Below are 24,629 nucleotides of genomic sequence, written 5' to 3'. Positions count from 1 at the left end.
CCTGAAAATGTGCCTAAACAGTTCAAAACCGAGAGATTCACAACACAGACAATTTCAAAAGCAAACTTTTATTACAGATGGGTATGAGGAAATGAGAATTCAGGCACTACGTTATAATCAATGCAATGTAATACTTTCTTTGGTGCATTTTTATTTTAATATTCTAATTCATTCATACTCCTTAATATGAAGAGATAAAAGTTCCTTCAATGTGGAAAAGAAAGTGGTGAAACATAACCCCTAGTTACGGAATCTTTTGGATAAAATATATATAATAAGTATAATATTGGAGAAAACTGGGTATTGAAACTTGCTTAACCTAAATCATATATCCCAGTTTCCAGTGGCCCTTTAAAGTACGCTTCACGCAGAATATACACAGTCAGAAGTCGACCTGGCTAAGAAAACACCACCAAGAGCGTAGGGAATTATCTCCCTCATATGAAACCGCTTACTAGCTGTACGCTTGTAAAAGCATACAGAAGAAAATACAAACGGTTGGGTTTCTTTAACTGAAAAACAAACTGACTCAAAAAAGACTTTAAACTAAAGATAAATGCTTTCTCTCTTAGCAACTTTATCTACCCACATTCCAAACCTCCCACAAACTCCCACAAAACTCCCATTAAACTACCCAAGAATTAACAGCAAACTAGCATTATAACTAAGCAACTCTCATACTAAGATTCAACTAAGGAATCTCTTAAACTGAGAGGCTCTCTTAGTAAGATTCAACTGGGAATCTCTTAAACTGAGAACAACTGAGAGAGTGATCTACTAAGAGATGAATCAAACTGAAAGATCTAACTAAGAGATACAGAAGGCTTTCTGGCAGAGCCTTATATACAAGGAGCAGAGCCCACGCCTGTGAGCAATTAACAGAAACACCGGCACCTGTTTCTCTTAAACAGACAGTATTTACATTAGACCGGCTCTAAAGTAACTTGACTATTCAAAAAATCCAACAAAATCCCCCAGGTTGTGAACCATTCCTGGGGAACCCCACATGATCACTAGGAGTGGGCCCTTCTTGGAAGACAAGAGATCCCTACTTTCTCAACAAATTTCAACACAAGTGGAACAAGCAATATTACAAATGCAACTGGGTAAGACACCAGGACCGGACGGACTTACTGCTACATATTATAGAACAATGAAGGACTGGTTAGTTCAACCCTTAAAGGATTTATGCAATGAAATTTTGAAAGGAGGAGAGGCCCCTGAGTCTTGGAAAGAGGCCTATATTACGCTGATACCTAAGCCAGACACGGATAGAACACAAGTTAAGAACTACCGCCCAATCTCCTTGTTGAATGTGGACTACAAAATATTTGCTAATACTCTGGCCTCTAGATTGAAAAAGGTTCTTAAAGACTTTATCCATCACGACCAAGCCGGCTTTCTACCGGGAAGAAACATGAAGGACAATATCAGGAATGTGGTGGACATTTTGGAGATGTTGGAGCAGAAGATAAATAAAAAAGCCATATTAATGTTTATTGATGCAGAGAAGGCCTTTGATAATATTTCTTGGTTGTTTTTGAAAATGAATTTAGAAAAAATGGAGATGGGCCAAAGTTTTCTGAATGGAGTAAATGCGATCTATTCCGAGCAAAAAGCTAAGATTATTGTAAATAATATGGTTTCAGAAGAAATTAGAATTGAAAAAGGTACAAGACAAGGGTGTCCCCTCTCCCCCCTACTTTTTATATCAGTCCTGGAAGTCTTACTCGACATGATCAGGAAAGATGAGGAAATAAAAAGTGTGACTGTAGGGAAGAAACAATATAAACTTAAAGCCTTTGCAGATGACCTTGTGTTGACTTTACAAGATCCAGAGTCCAGTGTTCCACGGGCTCTGGAAACAATTTATGAATTCGGAAGGGTAGCAGGTTTTAAATTGAATAAGTCAAAAACCAAAGTGCTAGATAAAAATTTGGATAGTAAGGAAAGAGAAAAATTACAAGAAGCTACTGGTTTATCTTTTGTTAAGAAAGTGAAATACCTTGGTGTTAATATGACGTCAAAGAATTTGAATCTGTTTAAGGACAATTATGTTAAATTGTGGAATGAAGTTAAGAATGATTTAGAAACCTGGACGAATTTGAAACTGTCTTTGTTGGGTCATATAGCAACTGTTAAGATGAATGTATTGCCAAAGATGTTATTTCTGTTTCAATCACTGCCAATAATTGATAAGATGGAAAGTTTTAAAGAATGGCAAAAGGTGATATCAAAATTTATATGGCAGGGGGAAAAGCCAATAATTAAATATAAGGTACCGGTAATTACTGATGATAAACAAAGAGGAGGCTTTTCCCTGTCTGATTTTAGAATTTACTATGAAGCAGCTGCCTTTTGCTGGATGAAAGATTGGTTTTTGTTGGAGAATACGGATATATTGGATCTAGAAGGTTATGATAATGTTTATGGTTGGCATGCATATCTATGGTATGATAAAGTAAACTCTCACAGAGGCTTCAAAAGCCATATAATTAGAAAATCATTGTATAATGTCTGGTCCAGGTACAAAGATTTGTTAGAAAGAAAAACACCTAAATGGATTTCACCGTTGGAGGCCAAGGTTCGTAAAAGACTAAATATGGAAACCAGTTGGCCAAAATATAGAGATTTGTTGATTGAAGAAGGAGACCAATTTAAGTTAAAGACATATGAGGGGTTGAAATGTAAACTAGATGATTGGCTCCAATACCATCAGATAAATGAAGCTTTTAAAATGGATAGATTACTTGGTTTTCAAACAGAGAGGTCAAAGTTGGAAACAGAATTGTTAGAACCTAAGATGAAAATACTTTCCAGAATGTACAAACTGCTGCTTGAGTGGCATACGAAAGATGAACAAACAAAAAATGTTATGATTTTGTGGGCAAAGGATGTTGGACATAATATTATGATTGAGGAATGGGAAAAATTATGGCAAGAGAACATTAAGTTTACTGCGTGTAGTTTATTAAGAGAAAATATAATGAAAATGATGTATAGGTGGTATCTTACACCAGTAAAACTAGCAAAGATTTACCATAACCATGATAATAAATGTTGGAGATGTAAGAAAGAAGAAGGTTCCTTTTACCACATGTGGTGGACGTGTCCACTAGTAAGTGACTTCTGGAACAAGATTGATAACGAACTCAAGAAAGTGTTGAAAAACACATTTGTTAAGAAACCAGAAGCATTTCTAGTGGGCATTGTCGGAAAAGAGATTCCTAAGAAAAATGTCCCCTTTTTAATGTATGCTACAACTGCGGCAAGACTTCTGATTGCTAAGAACTGGAAATCACAAGTATTACCAACGATTGATGACTGGCAGATGAAGATGATGGAGTTTATGGAACTGGCTGAGATGACAGGAAGAATCCGCAACCGGGGAGAGGAAGCGATGGAAGAAGAATGGAAAGATTTTAAGTTGTATTTTAAAAAATATGCTAAAGTGACATATTAAGATCAGAAATTAAGTTGTAAATAAACTGTGGAATTTATGAATATGTTAGGTGAAAGGAAAAAAATAGGATTATACAAGGTGATCAAAATGGTATAGAATTTGCTAAGTATAAACGAGCTAAAGAACCACAGGGGAAGGGAACCCGAGGAGGTCCCAATATACAATGTGAATAGACAAAACAATATGTATTCTTATATGTACTTGTTTTTTCTTTCTCTTTTCTTTTCCTTTCCCCCCTCTTTTTTCTTTGTTTTGTATTATTGTTGTATTTTTGAAAACTCTAATAAAAATATTATAAAAAAAGGAGTGGTCCCTTCTTCCTGCCCATTGCAACCAAGGATCCATCCGAATGCCCCTTCTCAGTGCTATATTTCTAGAAGAAACGTTTCCAGAACTCAGCATGAACGCCTGCTTTGGTCTCTTCTAATGGCAATGGCGCCCACCTGAGTGGTGCCAGAACTGAGTTCCAGTGAGTTCTGGCTGAAAAAAAGCTTGGCCTCTTATGTCACTTATGTTGGTATTCTGTCAATTTACCAGCAAAGCACGCATATCAGCAACCAACCCACGAGGCCTTCATGAGTGCCTGCCAGAAGAAGTCATTGCCGGTTGCAATTATGTGTACAGGTGGCAACCATATTGTGTGTTCCACTACAATGGGGCAGGATGTACATTAACACAGCCACATGCAGAAAAATAAGATGGGATTAGACAGTGTAAAATTGTTCATCTCTACTGCCGAATAGTTGTGCGAAAGAGCCTAAGGGCAGAATAATACACTGCCATGACCTAATGATAACAAATGCAGAGTTCATAGTCAGCAGAAGAAAAGTTCAATTAGGTCTGGAATTGCTGAATATGGGGGCATCAGAGTGTTGAAAGAGGGCAAGTAGTGGAGATTTGCAGGAAATAGAAATGTGAAGTGGGGATCTCACATCCTACCTGATCTGGGGGTGAAATCTAGGGTCCTGGATTGGGCTGCCTGAGGGTACAACTGCGCTGCCCTGTATTCATCCTCGGGGCAATTGGGGGCAGGACTAATATTTAATTGGTATTTTAAATATTCTGATTAAAGTTGGGAGCGGACAGGGAAAGAATGAACACCATCTCCTTCCCACTTTTTGACTGAGAGCAGAGGAGGGTTAAATCCTGTGAGGTGGTAGCCTGAAGAGGATTGTGGGTGCTTCTTTCCAGAGATACATACAAATCCCTGAACTAAATATTATAGCCAATGAAACAAAACTTTGATTTCTTCAGTATTTTCTTCTTATTAGGTGCTCCCTATTGTTCAGCTCAGGCCTTAGCAAAATAGTGTAACATTTTGGGGAAAAGATGCAACCCAGCAACCCAGCACTGGAGGCTAAGATAGAGAAGATCTCCACAGCCACCATGTATTTCCCCTTTGAGCTCATGTAGGCAGGAACAAAGGATAACCAAACACTGCAAAAGACCAACATGCTGAAAGTGATGAACTTGGCTTCGTTGAAACTGTCCGGTAATTTCCGGGCAAGGAAAGCCACAGTGAAACTGACCAAAGCTAGGAAGCCCATGTAGCCCAAGACACAGTAAAAGAAGGTCACTGTCCCCTCATTGCACTCCAGTACAATTTCTTCAGCCACTGACTTCATGTCAGCATAAGGGAATGGAGGAGAGATCACCAGCCACACAGTGCAGATGACTGCCTGGATAAGGGAGCAGGAGAGGACAATAGAGTTTGCCAGTCCTTTCCCCACCCACTTCCTCATTCTGGATCCTGGTTTTGTGGCTATGAAAGCCAGAACCACAGTGATGGTTTTTGCCAGAACACAAGAAACGGCCACTGAGAAGATAATGCCAAAAACAGTTTGTCGGAGGAGACATGTCACCTTGTCAGGATATCCGATGAACAGTAATGCAGAAAGGAAGCAAAGCAAGAGGGAGATGAGCAGAGCGTAGGTGAGGTCCCGGTTGTTGGCTTTCACAACGGGAGTGTCTCTGTGCTTAACAAATATTTCTAGTACCAGTGCTGTAATAAAAGCAAAGAAAAGAGCCGAACAAGCTAAGCTGAGGCCCAGAGGTTCTTCAAAGGACAAGAAAGTTGCACTCTTGGGAATACATATATTCCTATGTTTGTTTGGATACTTTTCATCTTCACATTCATAGCAGTCATTCATGTCTGAGAAAGAAAAACCTAATTCTTAATCCCAAAAATATGACCAATATGCCACTACTTCTAAATACATAATTAAAATGATTTTAAAAGCGTACAAGGAGTTCCAAACAATAGAGATTACAAATGATGGAACCGTGCCCTTCTCACCTATCGGATGTTGAATACTGATTGAGGCAAAATGCCAGAGGGAGGGCCATAGAGCACTTCCTGATTTCCGGCCTGACGTCAACTGAAATTTTCCTGACACTGTTCTAGTTGTTCACACTTACTTACTCCCTAATTAAGGAGTATTAGTGTAAATTAGCCTTTGTAGTTTTTGACGTTAGATGCCCTAATCAGAACCTTTCAACTGTTTTCTGGATTTTGATATGTCATACTTATCCAAAGTCTGTCAGAGGGAAAACAAGCTTTTAAAATACTGTTGTAGTTACACCACCCTCTTCATTGGCTTAATTTAGGCTGGGTTTCCATATCATGTGTCCAAGCTGAAGATCCTTCATGCATCGTATTATTAGTAATGCCCCCCCCCCGGCTCACACACTCAGCTCAGCCTGGATTAAGGAGATGTGGTGGCATATTTCCAGCTGTTACAGAAACCTCCTGGCTCATCTGAAAATCCACTTTACACTAATCGCCTTCAACCTCGTGGATCTTGGTATAGGAGTTTTTCTTATTAACAGCAATGAACATTCACAATAATAAATTATCACACAAACACATACACTTTCATTAGGTCCCTCTTCAGCTAGATTCCTCAATATTTTTATAAGCTGTAAAAAGGAACCTTGGTGAATGCATGATTCTCGATTAGAGGCAACTAACTATAAACATATACAGTAAATCTCTTACCATCCTTGTCTGAAATCTTCCCTTCCGGACAAGGGATGCAATCGTAGCAGCAAAATGCTTCCCCCTCCTTCACTTTTATGCAAAAACCAGGGTGGCAGCTCTCAGTACATAAAGATTTAGGCTGTGTCTATTACACAAATGAAAAAGAAATGTATAAAATAAGTGGACTCAAATAAAAGCTAAAAGGGGAAGTTAAGCTCTTCCTTAAAATGGATTTGCAGAACAACAACATTCATTTCAGCAATTCACTTAATAGGTTGTTTCAATTCCATCTGGACTCATTTTCTGACAATTCCCATTGACTCAATGTGCAAACTCTAATAAGTTGTTGTTTTTTGCAGTTACTGTTGTGGATAGTAATGTTTTTAATATCCTCTATAGTCAAGGCTCCGATTAGGTATGCATACCTCTTTCTGCTACAGTGACATTAAGGGCTTGTGGTGGTGTCATTTAATGCAAATTAAGCCTCAGAGTTATACACCTGTTATTCTAAAACCCTGAAACAACATTCTTGCCTTGGGCCTCTTAGCAAAGCCACATTAGAGAGCCACTGTCCTTTATCCTGTAGGTGGTGGCAGCTAACTCTCCACTGAGCTATTCAATTGTGGGCTTAATATCTGAATCGAAGGTGGAGCATTCAGATGCCCTGGGGAATTATACTTAGTAACTGCCGGGCGTACCAAGGTACAGAGAGGGCTAAGGACTTACTTGTTGATGACATTATACAGAATATTTTAAACACCAAAGACCTTAATATCTAATATGTTTGTCTAGGCCAGGCATCCCCAAACTTCAGCCCTCCAGATGTTTTAGACTACAATTCCCACCATCCCTGACCACTGGTCCTCTTAGCTAGGGATCATGGGAGTTGTAGACCAAAACATCTGGAGGGCCGCAGTTTGGGGATGCCTGGTCTAGGCTAACAGATTGAGGTTGAACCCTGACAAGACAGAAGTACTGTTCGTGGGGGACAGGAGGCGGGCAGGTGTGGAGGGTTCCCTGGTCCTGAATGGGGTAACTGCCCCTGAAGGACCAGGTGTGCAGCTTGGGAGTCATTTTGGACTCACAGCTGTCCATGAAGGCGCAGGTCAATTCTGTGTCCAGGGCAGCTGTCTATCAGCTCCATCTGGTACGCAGGCTGAGACCCTACCTGCCTGCAGACTGTCTAGCCAGAGTGGTGCATGCTCTAGTTATCTCCCACTTGGACTACTGCAATGCGCTCTACGTGGGGCTACCTTTGAAGTTGACTCGGAAACTACAACTAATCCAGAATGCGGCAGCTAGACTGGTGACTGGGAGCGGCCGCCGAGACCACTTAACACCGGTCTTGAAAGATCTACATTGGCTCCCAGTATGTTTCCGAGCACAATTCAACGTGTTGGTGCTGACCTTTAAAGCCCTAAATGGCCTCGGTCCAATATACCTGAAGGAGCGTCTCCACTTCCATCATTCTGCCCAGACACTGAGGTCCAGCACCGAGCGCCTTCTGGCGGTTCCCTCGGTGGGAGAAGCCAAGTTGCAGGGAACTAGGCAGAGGGCCTTCTCGGTGGTGGCGCCTGCCCTGTGGAATGCCCTCCCAACAGATGTCAAAGAGGAAAACAACTACCAGACTTTTAGAAGACATCTGAAGGCAGCCCTGTTCAGGGAGGCTTTTTAATGTTTAATAGATTATTGTGTTTTATTTTTCTGTTTGAAGCCGCCCAGAGTGGCTGGGGAAACCCAGCCAGATGGGCGGGGTATAAATAAATAAATAAATTATTATTATTATTATTATTATTAGGAATATAACTACCAGAGGTTATATAGATTAGGCTCTTTTTACGGGGCTTATGTAAAAGTTGATGTCACTTCATGTTTCTTCCTTATCAAATAATTGTCATAAATTTGGAATATAGGCACAGATGTGTGGCAGCCCACATATTTCAGATACTATCTTGGTTTGCCCTTTGGGTGCAGTTTGACTTTATATTGTCATACACCACACCAGACTCTGAGCAGTGAGAAAATCTGGGGTGGTTTATCCAGGGGTTTGATTTCCTTTAATGAAGGTCAGTGGAGACCACAGAGTCTTTAGCATATATAGCTTAATTTAAACACATATACAACTTGAGCACAGGTGAGAGGGGCTCACAGTACTGACACCCCCAAAATCTTGCATTCCATTTTGGTTTCCTACAGAACTTCAAAGTCCAGCATAGAGGAAGCATGTATCTGTGTCTTCAGCTTCTGGTCTTCTTCCACCTCAAACACACTTACACCTCTGCAGCAGCTAGGAGTGGGAGGTGGGAGAAAGGCCCAACCATTTTTTCCATTGAACACAACATCATTTTTGGTTATGCTAAATCGAAGTACTTAACTGGCCAGTCAAAGCCATTACCTTTACAAAGGAACCAGTTCAGCAAGCTACCCTTTATGCGCTCTCCCCTCACTGATGTAGGATACAAGGATTGGAAGGGGGACCAGGGTTGAATCCAGACTGAACAGCCAAACTCATAACAATATATTCAATATCATCAAAATCTATTTAGAATTCACATCTTCAAATTGTCAATTCATATATTCATTTTCAATGTAACAGGAACTAGTACAGAGGCTGTACATGAAGCTTATAACACTAATTCACAATTTGTGCTATCTTTAATTCAATTTTATGAAGGCTAAACAATGTACAATGAAATTATCTTTGTATGTTATGTTAAAGTCTTCAGCGTTACAAAGGGCTGATGGTTGCATTGTACCTGGTTAAACCAAATGTGCCATTTTATGGCTCCCTCATTGATGGTCAATGCTTGCTGTGGAGGAGCCAGGGAATCCACCCTGCCTACCTTCACTCTCTGAAAGGATTGGTTGGAGGAAACGATCCAATTGGTAATATCAAATCCAGCTAGTATCTCCCTATTCTGGTCCAAGGAAACCTTATCCCCAGCGCTGTTGTTAAATGAGATACCCCTCAGAAAATGATGGAGCTAGATCGAAAAGGAAAGAGAAAGTATAGAAAAGGCTTCAATTCAGCAAGGGACAATCAGGATAATCATATTCATGGCAGGTTTCCAAATATCCACCTTGGAGGAAAGCATACACACACACACACACACACACACACACACTGCATATATATTATTAAAGCCAAGCCTTTCTCACATTTTGAAGTTACATTTTGAAATGTACATTTGTAATGGAAAAATAACAGATTTTAAAGATCTACAGCAGCAAATGCACACACAGACATAAAAACTTTATTAACAGAAAGTGGGTGCTCTGTTCATTTCGTTGTCTAAAATATATCACTTTGCTCTCTATAGACTTTATATGCTATGCTATGTGATATATTATTCCTTTGATACTCCAACTTCAGAGATAAATGGGGAATCAGCCCCATGGTCATCTAAGAGGTTGGTACAGTGGTGCCACGTAAGACGAATTTAATTTGTTCCGCGAGTCACTTTGTTTTGCGAAAAATTCGTCTTGCGAATCGCGGTTTCCCATAGGAATGCATTGAAATTTCTTTTTTTGCCCATAGGAACGCATTAATTAAATTTCAATGCATTCCTATGGGAAACAGTGATTCGCAAGACAAAATTATTCACATTCAAATGATGAAATATAAAAAGAAAAAGAAAGAAAAAAAGAAAAGAAAAGATATTCCAATCATATCCTATGTAATTTACATATATCCGTCTTATTTTCCACACAAATTTTACTTCTGTATTCACTTCCTTTAAGTTTCAACTTGGTTTCAAGAGCATTGCTGCACCCTCATTGCTGCCCCTGCTGTGGTTGCATAGGAAAAGTGACAGTTACCAAAGGGAAAGTGACAGTTACCAAAGGGATAGATCGAAACGGCAAACAGAACATGTTTTGAACCTCTTTCAGGAAGGGTGTTCAGCCCATTGCCTGCCACAGTGGTTGATTCTGAAACTTCATTCCTCCACTGATCATTACTGGTCTCTGTTTGACTCGGGATGTAAACATGGCATGTAAAGCATGGGCCACAGCATAAACAGCATTGTAGATGTTATAGCTGTGGCTGGTCATTCTCATTTCAAAGTAAGGACCAGGCAGATTTTCCAGCTTCTCTTGCCCAGTGCAAATATCTCCCCTCACACTGCCAACAACTCGATTTGGAAACACACAGCCAAATGCCTGTTGCCAGAAGTCCAAAATAAACCCATCTCCTTTTGGACTGGAAGGGGTTTTGCTCTGGACAAATTGACAAAATCCTGGTGGATCATTCGAGTGAGTTGTGAATGAGAGAACCCCATGGAGTATTTCTGTATCCCAGGTCCGTTGATAGACAAAAGAAGTGAGCTCCACCTGGGCTGTCATAATCCACACTTTACCTTTTGGCTTATTTGAACTTTGTTCCAGTTCTGATAGGTAAGGCAACCATCTAAAATATTCCAGAGTGTATGATTCTCCATAAAACAAGACTACATTAGCTTTGCTATCAATTACTTTGTCATGTATTTTTGCTAATTGATTAAACAAATTGTTAATTTCAGTGACATAAGTAAGTTTGTCACTTCTTTCTATGAAGGCAAAACAGATGCCACTCTGGGAAAATAGGGGAACCACAAATCTTTCTGCATTCTCATCAGAGAAAGTAAGGATCCCAATCCATATCCACCTGAAATGCAGAAGCAAAGACAGGATCCCCTTATACTGGCGGGTTTCCTTGGGTGCCATCTGGTAGAAGAAAAGGCCTGGGGTTTTTATTATTCATCATTGGAGCAGGGCCATATATGAGCTAACCATAGTTGTGGTAGGAGGGGAAAGAGACAGAAGCAACAAAACTTTTAAATATTAGATTTGTGTATTATGAACAACTTTGGGGCAATTTGCAATTGGGCTTTCCAATCCTTGCCATTTGGGCTGCCCATTCTATTTTTGCTAAGCCAAGTGACACTCACCTGCCAATCAGCTGTTATCATATATCAGGTAATGACTAGGCCAAGAGAGACATCCACAGCAATAATTTATCTATCAAGACTTTATTTTTCAGCTTGGATCTTCCAATAATTACCATGGCCCACCGGATTATTTGAAATGTGCACATTTATTTATCCAAATCCGGATGTGTTAAGTTCCCATTACTGGACACACACACACACACACACACACCCCTCACCTGTGGAACCTTATATATATCCAAGATTGTTGCCACATGAAGGGAAGTTTGGGGGTCCAGTCCCCCAATGATGGCTATCAAGCCTTTCTTGATGTCACAGATGTAGTTGGGGACAAATGTTTTCAGAGTGGATATGAGTAACATTGTGGCATGAGAGGTCCATTTGGCATTGAAATAGCTGTCATAGATGCGGAAGCCTAAAGTGACATTGGGTAAGAGCTGAGGGTTTTCGTTGATCTCCTTCACTGCAAATTGCAAGGGTAGGATGTGCTGGTAATTCTTTGGCACCACACTAAAAAGAGTTACAAAGGCATGTAACTCTTTGCAAAGTTATCACAACTCAGTTCTACATCATCCTCATTAGCAGTGCTTTTTTTTGGGGGGGGGGACACACACACAGGGGTACACATACCCCCACAACATTTTGTGAATCTAAGTTTGGTCTCATTTAGGGGCAGTATTTCAATATGAGTAGCAATGAGGGTACCCCTAAACATGTTTTACGGAAAAAAGCATTGCTCATTAGTATTATTTCTTACTGTAATTATTTGAATTATCTTGAACAGCTATCACTACAAGTGATCCTCCTTCTTGCCTACAATGGTAGAAAAGGAATATAGAGGGAAATTCTATGTTAAGGGAACAGAGACTTTAAAATATCCTTGATATAAAATTTTAATGCCTCTAATTATTATTGATGGAAATTGATGGCTGCAACTGATGGAGTCGAACAACCATTGCAGGACCACAGTTTAGCCATCCCTTCTCTAAAACTGATTGCTCCATTGTCCAAAGAAGGAATCAAAATGAAAAAGAGAAATTATCCAGTTCTTACTTTAGCTCTTCAAGCAACGTTGGTGGCGGTTTTTCGCTGAAGGCTATTGAACTGGAGACGATGATGCTGTGAGAGGCTAAGCCACCAAGGATGAGGTCTCCTTTCTGATGATACTGATGAAGTGGAGTGTGTGGATCATGGATGTGACATTTAACAATGGGAGTTTTGCATATTGCACGAGGAAGTAGAATCAGAAGCAAAAGCAACAATGCTGCCATCCTTGGCCCCTTTCCCCCCATGTCCCCAGTACTATTACAGCTTATGAGACTGAAGTAGTCTGACCTAGTTGGCCTTTTAGTCTGCTCATATATCTGAAATCCAGACTGTGAAAACGAGGGGGGGGGGGATAGTGATGACACTGATGGATGCTTGATTCCCAAGTCTAGCTGTGATTGCTAGAGGTGATATATTTTTATCAGGCTCCTCCAACCTTGTATCCCTCTGATGTTTTGGACTACAATTCACAGCATTCAAAGCTGACTGCACTTGATGGGTTTGTGATCCAATACAGTCCAAGGGCACCAGGCTTTGAAAGGCTCAATTATAGTACCTTTCACAGACTTTCTCATTAGCTTGGATAATGTACTGTGCAAGTCCATGAGGTGGTTAGACAAGGGGGAACTTTAATTACAGTTCTTTTGATAATTAAAGGGAAGATAGTCAATTGTGCAATTGTGTTTTCATATCCTCTTAGCTGCATACGATTTTGGCTTACAATAATAAACAAGGAGGAAAAAATACTGGAAAAACAGCCCTTTGGTCTCAAGAGAGGGAGGAAATGAACATGTTTGACCACAGCACTGGCCTCTGGAAATTCTGACCTGGAAAGAAGAAACCTACAGAGAGGGGGAGCGTTGGACTACTTACATTGCATTCAAAGTTCACATGAAAGAACAACAATTGCATGAGTTGGTCTCCATGTCTTGCCAACGGATGGGAGAAAAGCACCAAATTTTATGCTGGAGAAACTAAAATGAGGCATTTGTAATGTCTCCGCCAACAGGGAAAGACATTTGTAATTCGTCTGCAGTGCTCAATATTATCTCTTGTTATTCCTGCATCTTACTTTCCTTGCCAAAATTTTAACATTTGTGCCAGAAATACATTTTTATTTTTCCCTTTCCCTTTCTTTGTGCTTTACAAATGGGAATATAATTTAAGGGCAGACAAACTTATTCTTGCACTCCACCCAAATCTCTAAGTGGTGTGAGATTCCCGGGGCTTCAGGCTCTCAGCCACGCTTTGTCTTTTCTTTTCTTTTTTTGAATGAGGCACAGCACAAACTGTGGCTTTTAAAGATATATGGTTTATTTGCACATATATACGACCTGAGCCTATGATGGAGGGGGTCATAGCATTAACACCCCTAAAGGTGGATTTAAACAGACATCAAACACTGCTGTTTTAAGACAAAGTAAAATAAAGCTTATTGCAATCTCTCCACTCAAAATCAGGCTTATAACCCAGGAGTTATAAGGATCTCATGTGCAGCCTACTTCTCCCCATCCCAGCCTAAATTCATAATAATATATAAAATACTAAAATACACAACAATAGCAGAATATGAGCTGTTCATGTATGATGGATAATTTTATACAATTAGAAGCAGTAATATTTGAAGGTAGCAAATCCCTGTATAGGAATTTTATTTCATTAGATGTATTATAATGTGACCCCAGCGCTCTCCAAGAGCGATCCTACTTCCATGCATGAAGGTGTTATTGTGGAGTTCATTCAAGTATCCTGACCTTGAACTTCAAACAGTGATAGTTGTGCTGGACTCCTCTAACCCTATCTCCAACTCACTTTAGGTGTCTCTTTCTAATTGGCTCCCCAGATCTTCCTCTGTTTTTCATTGATAATCCCTCCTCAGTTCCTTTTCTTGCTGTTCCAACATGATCAGCAAATTTGATCAGCGGGTGTGGTCTCATACAATGACACCCCCCCCCCCCAGATTCCTCATTTAGACAATGTGACGGTTGGACACAGATTCCCATCCTATACAATATAGAAAATAGATAATATGGTGCATTCTTCAAGACTTCCTTCTAATTAACAGATCCCTATCATTCAGTTCAGGTCTCAACAAAATAATGTAACATTTGGGAGAAAAGATGCAACCCAACAACCCAGCACTGGAGGCTAAGATAGAGAAGATCTCCACAGAGACCATGTATTTTCCCTTTGTGCTCAAGTAGGTTGGGACAAAGGAAAGCCAAACACTACAAAAGAGCAACATGCTGAATGTGATAAACTTGGTTTCGTTAAAACTATCAGGCAATCTTCTGGCGAGGAAAGCCACAGTGAAACTCACAAGAGCTAGAAAGCCCATGTAACCCAAAACACAGTAAAACATCATGACAGATCCTTCATTGCACTCCAGTACAATTTCTTCAGCCACTGACTTCATGTCAGCATTAGGGAATGGAGGAGAGATCATCAGCCATAGAGTGCAGATGACTACCTGGATAAGGGAGCAGGAGAGGACAATAGAGTTTGCCAGTCCTTTCCCCACCCACTTCCTCATTCTGGATCCTGGTTTTGTGGCCATGAAAGCCAGAACCACAGTGATGGTTTTTGCCAGGACACAAGAAACGGCCACTGAGAAGATGATGCCAAAAGCAGTTTGTCGGAGGAGACACGACACCTTGTCAGGATGTCCAATGAACAGTAATGCAGAAAGGAAGCAAAGCAAAAGGGAGATGAGCAGAGTGTAGGTGAGGTCCCGGTTGTTGGCTTTCACAATGGGAGTGTCCCTGTGCTTCACAAATATTTCCAGCACCAGTGCTGTAATGAAAGCAAAGGAAAAAGCAAAAGAGGCTAAACTGATTCCCAAAGGTTCTTCATAGGACAAGAAAGTTGCACGCTTGGGAATACATATAGTCTTATGTTTGTTTGGATACTTTTCATCTTCACACTCATAACAGTCATTCATGTCTGAGAAAGAAAATATTTTGTATTATTCTCAATGTATTAATCTCATCACCAAACTAACTCTTGTTTCCTTCTTTCAACATATCTTGCTCTCAGTTTCAGGGAACCAGATATAAATCTGTACCATATATTTCTTACCCTCCTCGTCTGAAATCTTCCCTTGTGGACAAGGTGTGCAGTCATAGCAGCAAAATGGCTCTCCTTGTTTCACTTTCTTGCTAGAACCAGGAAGGCAACTATCAGTACATACAGAGTTAGGCTGTGTCTAATTTGAAGTGAAAGAGGAAAAAATATATAATTCTCAGAATAATACAGAATAATAAAGGAAGAACAAAACTCAGTACTTTTAGTAGGTTTTGTGTTTTACTACATAAAAACCCCCTCAGATGACCTGTTTGTTAAGCATTCTTTCTGCTTTGCTTATACGTGATTGTCTTCCCATTATTCATTCAGCCCATTTTCCCATGCACTTCTCCATCCCTTTCCCAACAACTAAAGTTCATTTTGGTATAAGTGGGTTTGTTGTTCTAGGCTGATAGGGACAATCTAATAGTGCAAACCTGAAATTACTGGTATATGCTCGAATCAATATCACAAAATAGGTAAAGGTAAAAAGGTAAAGTACCCCTGGACTGTTAAGTCTATTAAACATTATAAGCTTCCCTAAACTTCCCTAAATTTGTGTTATTATGGTTTGTTGTTGTACCGGTACATGTCTTTTTAGTTTGGTGTTTGTACTGATTTTAAAAAAAACTAAAAAAAACTTTTTTAAAAAAACACCTTTTACAACATTTTACAACAGCGGGAGACGGGTTTAAATACGGGGGTTTCCCGCGAAAAACGGGAGACTTGGCAGCTATGATTATACACATTCAAAATTGGAATCTTAACGAATAGCTGACAGTTACATCCTACCTGGTTAAACCAGTTATGCCATGTTATGGCATTCTCGTTGATAGTGAATGCTTGGTCTGGAGGAGCCTGGGGGTCCATATTCCCAACTTTCACTCTTTTAAAGGATTGGTTTGAAAAAACAACCCAGTTGTTGACATCAAATCCGGCTGCTATTTCCCCATTCTGGTCAAAGGAAACCATGTCCCCAGCACTATTGTTAAACGAGATACCCCTCAGGAAACGGTGGAGCTATATTGAAAAGAAAATGGCAAGAATTTAATAAAGGCTGAAATTCAGGAAGGGATAATGAAGTCTTGCATCTTTCAGGTTGAACTCTTTAAATATCCATTCTGGATGGAAGCAATTTTCTTTCTTCTCACCTTTTGAAGTTTATTTTCAATTGCAGATTTTCAAGAATCATGGCAGTCTGTTTCAGAAATTAACAGACAACTGTAAACCATTGGAAAGTTAATGAAAGTGGTGGCTCTGTGGATTTCATGGTGTCTGTCTGTCTGTCTGTCTGTCTGTCTGTCTGTCTCTCTCTCTCTCTTTCTCTCTCTCTGTGTGTGGTGGGTTTCTGTATCATTCCTTCTATATGCCAAGTTCAGAGGTAAATTTTATTCTGTCTTTTACCAAAACAACATGATCATTTAATGTAAGAGGGAGGCATGAACAGGCTTGGAGGAACCTCAAAGTTTACAGAGGTGCAAAGTAAGACTTTGGGGAAAGAAACCCTGAGGAGGGCACAAGCCCCCAGACATCCCAATGAGGACTGAGAGCATTTAGCAGCCTCAGAATGCTGAGAGACTCTCTTGTTAGGGAGGAGTACAGAGAACACACACACACAAAGAGGACAATGTTATACAGCAGGCATCCCCAAACTTCGGTCCTCCAGATGTTTTGGACTACAATTCCCATCTTCCCTGACCACTGGTCCTCTTAGCTAGGGATCATGGGAGTTGTAGGCCAAAACATCTGGAGGGCCGCAGTTTGGGTATGCCTGTTGCACAGTATCTGCAAGGAATAAAACAAACTTTTCTTAGAATTCCAAGGAGTAGTGATGGAGGCGAAATACAATTTTGTCTGCATTTTAATACTCAATTCAGACTTTTTGAACAAATATGTGAACTGAAATACAATTATGCTTTCAAATCCATACGTCTCTGAATTTTGCAGTGCAGTTCTCAAATCGAACAATGTGTATATAAATGCATATATTAGGGGGAAGTGTCCATAAAATCTATACATCTGTGAAAGGAACTTATATTATATACATATGGTAAACTGCTTGGGGAAATTTGTCAAAGCTGTTTTCAAAAAATGCATAAAGATTTTGCAATATATATATATATATATTTCATTATATCATTATAAGAGTTAATAATTACAATTCTATACATACTTATCTAATACATGGGTATTATTATTATCCAAATACATATATGTTTATTTTTAACCTACTATATTTTGTACAAATATGTTCCAAATATCATTATATTTGTCCATGCCTATGTCTTTAAGTAATCTGTTGTAAATGTAGTCATATCTTCAATCCATTAATTAAAAAGAGCCAGACGTTTATCTTTCCACTGCAGCAGTGTCAGTCTTTTGGCCATAGTAAGGACACAAAGAATGTATTTATGTTGTCTAGTTGTCAAATTCTATATGATGAATATGTAATTCAAAAGAACATTTTCCTCTGAAATTTTTAAACTTTCCTTCACAGTCATATTTATATAACCCACTACTTTCTTCCAAAACTTAGTAAGTATACAACATTGTAAAAACATGTGTTTTAAAGAAGAATTACCCTTACTACATCTCCAACAACATGAAGTCTTAGATAAACATTTTACAAATGTTAGTGAGTCCAATAAATTATAAATATTATTTTCTGTTGTACAGGCAGTTCCCTCTTTGTGTGGGGGAATGTGCTCTGGATCATTGTGTGTGTCAGCAGAGCACACATAAGTCCCAGTCTTCCACTGTTCTTCCCTGCTCCACCCCATTCCTCTTCCTGTTCCACCCTTTTTCAGGTCCAAAAAACCCTGCAAGTCAGGGTTCATGTGCCAAATGAATGCACACAAAATGGTCGCTGCCTGTGTAACTCATACTATAAGGTCCATTGACACCTTTGCTATAGAAGCTTCCTCATCGGTCAGTTGATGCAAAGTCAATATGTATGCTTCCATCCAATTTTTCCTTATCCTCATTTTTTTAAAAGTTAGGTTGCTTCACAAGGTCAATTTAGCAAGGGGAAATAGGTCTATTCTATTTTTTATTAGACATAAACTGTTATTATTTATTTATTTATTTATTTATTTATTATTAGACACAACTGTTTCCAGAAACTCCCAAGCTCTAACATATTTTGATCTTAATATTGTCCATCCAGCCAAAGGTGCTATTGCATTTATACTCTAAAGTTGCCCTGATCAGAAAATGAATACCAATTGTGGGCTTCTGGTATTTATTCAGTTTTCAAGGGTTCCTTCTTCAGTGGTACACAGTGAAGAGGCAAACAGTTAAATGGAGATGTTCGGCTCATTACCTGCCACAAATGTTGATGCTGAAGCTTCAGTCCTCCGCTGGTTACCATTGGTCTATGTTTGACTCGGGATGTAGACATGACATGGAAAGCTTGAGCCACAGCATAGGCAGCATTGTAGATGTTGTAGCTGTGGCTGGTCATGCTCATTTCAAAGAAAGGACCAGGAAGATTCTCCAGCTTCTCTTCTCCAGTGCAGTTATCTCCCTCCACGTTGCCAGCAACGTGATTTCTGAATACACAACCAAATGCGTGCTGCCAGAACTCCACAATAAAGCCATCTCCTCTTGAGTTAGAAGGATTTTTGCTCTCAAGAAATTGCTGAAATCCTGGTGGATCGTTAGAATGAGTTGTGAATGAGAGAACCCCATGGAGTATTTCTGTGTCCCAAGTCCTTTGATAGGGAAATGAAGTGAGCTCCATCTGGGCAGTCATAATCCACACCTTACCCTTTGGTTTACTTGACATTTGCTCTCCTTCTGATAGGTATGGCAACCATCTGAAAAATGTCATAGCATACGATTCCCCATGGACAACAACTGCATTTGCTTTGCTATTCATTATATTATCATGAATTTTTGCCCCCTTGTTAAACAAATCATTATATTCTGAGACAAAACTGATTTTCTGAGTTCTCTCTGTGAAGGCAAAACAGATACCCCACTGGGAGAAAAGTGGAACCACAGTTTGTATAAATCTATCTCCATATTCATCGTTGAAGGTAAGGGTCCCAACCCATGTCCACCTGAAATGCAGAAGGAAGTAGAGAATTCCCTGATACTGGAGGCCTTCCTTGGGGACCATCTGATAGAATGAAAATCCTGGGGTTTTATCATTCCTCAGCGGTGCAGAGCCATATACGAGCTAAAGAGAAATATGGGGATGGAAGAAAGTGGCATATACAATGGCCATTTAAATGGACCAGTTTTAATTACTTAGTGCACTTGAAACATGTTATATCAACAGTCCTTACAACAATGCTATAATGTATATAACTGCTAGGTTTTCATGGAATGGACAGAGGGAACAATGGCATTTTTAAGAACTTCCAATAGAGTCATTGTTTAGGAAAGAACTGCAACCACACTGGACACCATTTGGATCAAAATGCCCCCTCTTTAGAACCTTAACTATAGGAAGATAATGCATATATATCTTGCAGCAGAGGCAAAAGTTATCAGGAGACGAGAAGTTCCCAAAATTCTCTCATATTTTATCCCAATCCCACAACTGTTTAATTTAAGGGGTAGGCGGCAATTTTCTATAGCTCCACCACATTCAAAATGCCTCAAATGAAGAGGCAGGGGATAGTGCCAAGAAGGGAGGGAGGGGATGGCAGCTACCACCAGAAACATTGAAAACCAATGAAAGTTCTTTGTTTTGCTGCTGTGCCTACCATTTCCCCCTCACCCTCCATGTTTACATGTGTTCAGGCAAAAGTATTGTTACACACCTCCCCGATGTTTGAGTGGTGTGAGATTTAAGGGGTCCACGTGCTTACGTGGGATTCGTGTTTCCTTTTTGGAATGAGGTGGACACTGAGATGTCTTTATGATATATGGTTTATATACACATATATACAATCCGAGCCTACGGTGAAGGGGTCTATAGCACTACACTCCAAGAGGGTCTCCTGCTTCTCCCATAGGTGCAGCAGCCTTGGATCGAAAACTGCAAGCAGCCATGCTCTCTGACTACTTACTGCAGAGTGCCTCAGCTTTGTTAGGTCACAACACTACCAATCGCAATACCAAAAAATACCACTGGCCTTTTTATCTTAGGGAGAGGCTTCACCCAATGTAGCTGACAGACACAGAATCACCTGATGGCCCAACTGCCTACCTTTTGTTAGGTTAATGACTCGGCTATTATGGGATGCAGAAGATGGCCTGTGTTATTTCCAACACTTACTGGATTCAGGGAGTTAATAGTTTGCTTGATTTCTAACCCTTTACTGAATTCAGAGATTTAAGGGAGTCTGGACACTACCACTCCAAACTCATAACAGTATGAAGTGAGACGGACCACACATTACTTGTTCATTACTGAATTATTTCTGAGATTGAGATATGTCTTTCTGGTTACTTGGGATGTACACATTTTTTCTCTCGAAACTACATAATCCAACATTGATATGGTAAATTTCCATACAGGACAGAGAGTGAGAAATATCCTACCTGTGGAACTTTATAGATATCCAAGACTGTTGCCACTTGAAGAGAAGTTTGGGAGTCCAGCCCCCCAATGATGGCTAAAAGGTTTTTCTTCATGTCACAGATGTAGTTGGGGACAAATGTCTCCAATGATGATATCAGCAACATTGTAGCATGATAAGTCCATTTGGCATTGAAATAGCTGTCATAGATGTGGAAGCCTAAAGTGACATTGGGTAAGAGCTGAGGGTTTCCGTTGATCTCCTTCACTGCAAATTGCAAGGCCAGGATGTGCTGGTAATTCTTAGGCACTGCACTAGAAAAAGAGTTGCATTTTGTATCAGAAGGATATGTCACACTACCTAAATCTTTCACAACTACCAGTATGTTCTATATCATCCTCTTCATTATAGTATTTATATAAGAATACTAGGCAATCCTTTTGGTCAACACAAAGATTAGATAGGTGAAAAACAGACACATCTTATACTTTCTTGGCAAGGTAGTTATTTAGAGTTGGTTTTACTAAAAGATGCTATATGATTCGAAATCCTTTGGAGGTGCTATTTAACACAGAGAGACATAAATTTATATTCATAAAATTATTATTCCACACTATAGCAGTTTACCAATAAAAATTAAAAGACTCTTAAAAGAGTAATGAAAACACTATTAATTTAACAAAGTTGTAGAAGATAATGAAATCAGAGGGATGGCATGATAGAGGATCCCAAGATAAGGTACAATATGGAGAAATTGGACAGACCTATTTCTCCCTCTCTCGTAATACCACACCTAGGGTCAATCCAATGGAGCTGAAAGGTGGAACATTCAGAGGGGAAAAAAATGTTGTACTACATCAGAGGTCAGCAACCTGCGGCCCATGGGGGCAATTTAAGCGGCCCACGAGCCACCCCTGAACCGAGCCGCCTGCTCGGCGAGTCCCTGCGTGCTGTGCTAAACCAGTGTGGCGTGGGGACTCGTTTCCGTGGCACCAGAAATCGTGTTTGCACATGCCCAGACACCAAAATTGCATGCGCACACGTGATCCGGCCCACAAAGAGATCTCTGTGGGACTTGACTGGCCCAGGCAGGTAAAACCTTGCTGACCCCTGTACTACATCATAAGGCTCACGTTATAACTATGTGTCATGGGATATAGTCATAGCCAAAAACTTACTTAATTTATATTAGACAAACCCATGAAGGATAAGAGCATTTTTGAGTACTAGAGGCAATGGATCTTTGTGATGGACCAGCCCTCCAAATATCTGCTTGGAATTTCCTTAAAAGGAATCTGAGTCCTCTTATGTGCTCTACTTAAAAAGAAAGGGGGGGGGGACCAAGGAGACAACCAATCCAATTAGAGGGATATGGAAAATTATTTGCAGATGACAGCACAACTTTGCAGGTATCGCTACACGTGATCATCCCACTTATTTTCCATGGTATAAAAGGGAGAAAAGAAGGAATCAAAATGCAATATTGAAAATACTAAGTCCTTACTTAAGGTCTTCAAGTAATATTGGTGGGGGTTCCTGGGTGAAGGCTATTGAATTGTAGTTGAGGATGCCATGAGATGCAATAGTCCCAATGATGAGGTTACCTTCCTGGTGATACAGGTGCAATGGAGTGTGTGGATTGTGGACATGGCATTTAGCAATGTGAGTCTTGCATACTACACAAGGAAGTAGCATCAATTTCAAGATCAGTAACACCACCATCATGACCATTATCTCCACACCAAAACCCCCCTATTTCTAACCATAGCAGTATCATTAGAGCCTCTAAGAAAATAACCTGCCAGAACAAATATGCCATTTAGTCTGCCCATATGTGTGAAACCCAGAGTTTTTGTTTTTTGCTTTTTTAAAATAAACACCACCTGATCATACTAGTGAATCCTTGCCGGCTTTTACTCCCTAACACCAGTTGTTATTGCATATTTATACCAGCCTTCTCATAACACTCTCCAGATGTTTTGTACTTTAGTTTCCACCGTCCCTTATTGACGAGTGATGGATGTAGTCCAGAATATTTGGAGGGCACCACATCTGGGTGTTAGGAGTCAGAAACAAACTTAAGTCAGGCAACAAAGAACAGTGTTACAAAAAGCAGCTCAGGCCTAGTGACCACAGCAACTCTTCCCAGTAGGTCTTGCCCCAATGTGGCAGGGACCAATGGTTCCTGCCTTCCCACAACTATCCAAGTCCCCTCTTCTCCAGGGTTTATTTCCAAACAGTTGCGGATTGCATCTGCACACAACCAATCTCTGCTCTGCTCTGATCATTTCTCTCTGTGTTCTAGGAAACTGGGGTGGGCGGGAGGGGAGCTGGTTGCAGCAGGAGGGGGAGACTCCCTGGCTTCTTCAGCAGCTTGCCTCACCACTGCCTCTTGGCTTCCCTCCTCAGCCCCTGAGTCTGGTCTGCTCTTTGTCTCAGCCTCTTCCAGCTCACGAAACCCTGTTACCTCTTTACCTTCTGACACCTCTTCCCCCCAGTCTGCTCCCTCTTCTCCCTCTGACCCCTCATCACCGCCCCACCACCAATTCCCTGGCCCTGAGCCTTCTTCCCTTGGGGGATTTCCAGCTAGTGCCTCCCACTGCTCCTCTGCATGGCAATGGGGAACGCTCATTTATACTATCATTGACAAGACTTTCTCATTAGATTTGGTAGTGTCTAATGCAAGTTCTTAGGGAGTGAGGAGTGTGATAAGTGGAAGTGTTAGTTACTGTCTTTTGGGTAATTACAGGGGAGATAATTATCAGCTGAAATCTGGCAAGTTTCAGTGGAATTGCAAAACTAAGCTAAACTAAATTAAACTTTAACAGAAGTTTCCATTTCCACTTACAGGGGCACCAGGATTTCCCTCTTCACAGGAGGAAGGAGGGAGACAGAGGGACTGGGGGGAGGTGTTCACACCAACCGGATCGGACAGCACGGAGTTTCTAGGTTTTCAGTCACCACTGACACCCGAGCAGCCTCTAGGGAGGGGAGAAGGGGGGCTGGGGGGGAATGGATGTGAAGGGCAAGGGATATCGCGAAGCTGTAGCCTCCCCTCCTGAGTTCCAGCCCAGACATGCTGCTCGGGGTCATTGGAGTATATAAGGATGTCATCCAGGAAGACCAGGCATTTCTTGAAGAGGAGGGACCCCAGGACGTGGTGCATGAAGGCCTGGAAGCATGCTGAGCCCCCTTGCAAACCGAAGGGCATCACCAGATATTCAAAAGAGCCCAGCGGCGTGAACATCGTGGTCTTCCACTCATCGCCTTCCCGGATTCTGATCAAGTTGTACGCCCCCCTCAGGTCGAGCTTGGTGAAGATCTTGCCCCTGCGTGCCGCTGTCAGCAGATCATCCACTCTGGGCATTGGGAAAGCCACCGGTTCCGTCATGGAATTGAGCCGTCTAAAATCCACCACCAGACGGCGCTGTTGCGTGTCCTTCTTGTCCACCCAGAAGACCGGGCTGCCCCCCGCTGCCTTGCTTTCTCTGATGAATCCCCGCTTGAGGTTCTTGTCGATGAACTCCCTCAGATCCTCCAGTTCCTGATCTGACATGGAGTACAGCTTGGCTGGGGGTAGCGTGGCCCCTGGCACCAGGTTGATCTGACAGTCAAAGGACCTGTGTGGGGGTAGGTGGTCGGACTCCGCTTCGCTGAAGACCTCCTGTAGGTCC

At 40.9% G+C, this 24,629-nt stretch overlaps 2 protein-coding genes across 2 annotated transcripts; both read right to left on the bottom strand.

Annotated features, from left to right (window-relative positions):
• Positions 1–4,713: 4,713 nt before the first annotated feature.
• LOC118095614 (vomeronasal type-2 receptor 26-like) lies at positions 4,714–12,642 on the bottom strand. Its single transcript, XM_088654757.1, has 5 exons — positions 12,425–12,642; positions 11,590–11,881; positions 9,200–9,427; positions 6,462–6,588; positions 4,714–5,615 (listed from the first exon to the last, which is right to left on the bottom strand). The coding sequence occupies exons 1-5, from the start codon at positions 12,640–12,642 to the stop codon at positions 4,714–4,716; spliced, it is 1,767 nt and encodes a 588-aa protein (XP_088510883.1).
• A 1,817-nt stretch (positions 12,643–14,459) lies between these two features.
• Positions 14,460–22,686, bottom strand: LOC118095615 (vomeronasal type-2 receptor 26-like). The gene is made up of 5 exons (XM_088654756.1): positions 22,560–22,686; positions 20,978–21,315; positions 16,274–16,501; positions 15,497–15,623; positions 14,460–15,361 (listed from the first exon to the last, which is right to left on the bottom strand). Exons 1-5 carry the CDS (start codon positions 22,684–22,686, stop codon positions 14,460–14,462), a joined length of 1,722 nt encoding a protein of 573 aa, XP_088510882.1.
• Between the last annotated feature and the right edge of the window lie 1,943 nt (positions 22,687–24,629).

The sequence above is a fragment of the Zootoca vivipara genome, chromosome 12, assembly GCF_965207765.1.
Source record: "Zootoca vivipara chromosome 12, rZooViv2.hap1.1, whole genome shotgun sequence".
Lineage (NCBI taxonomy): Eukaryota > Metazoa > Chordata > Lepidosauria > Squamata > Lacertidae > Zootoca > Zootoca vivipara.
This window is presented reverse-complemented; position numbering and strand designations above follow the sequence as displayed.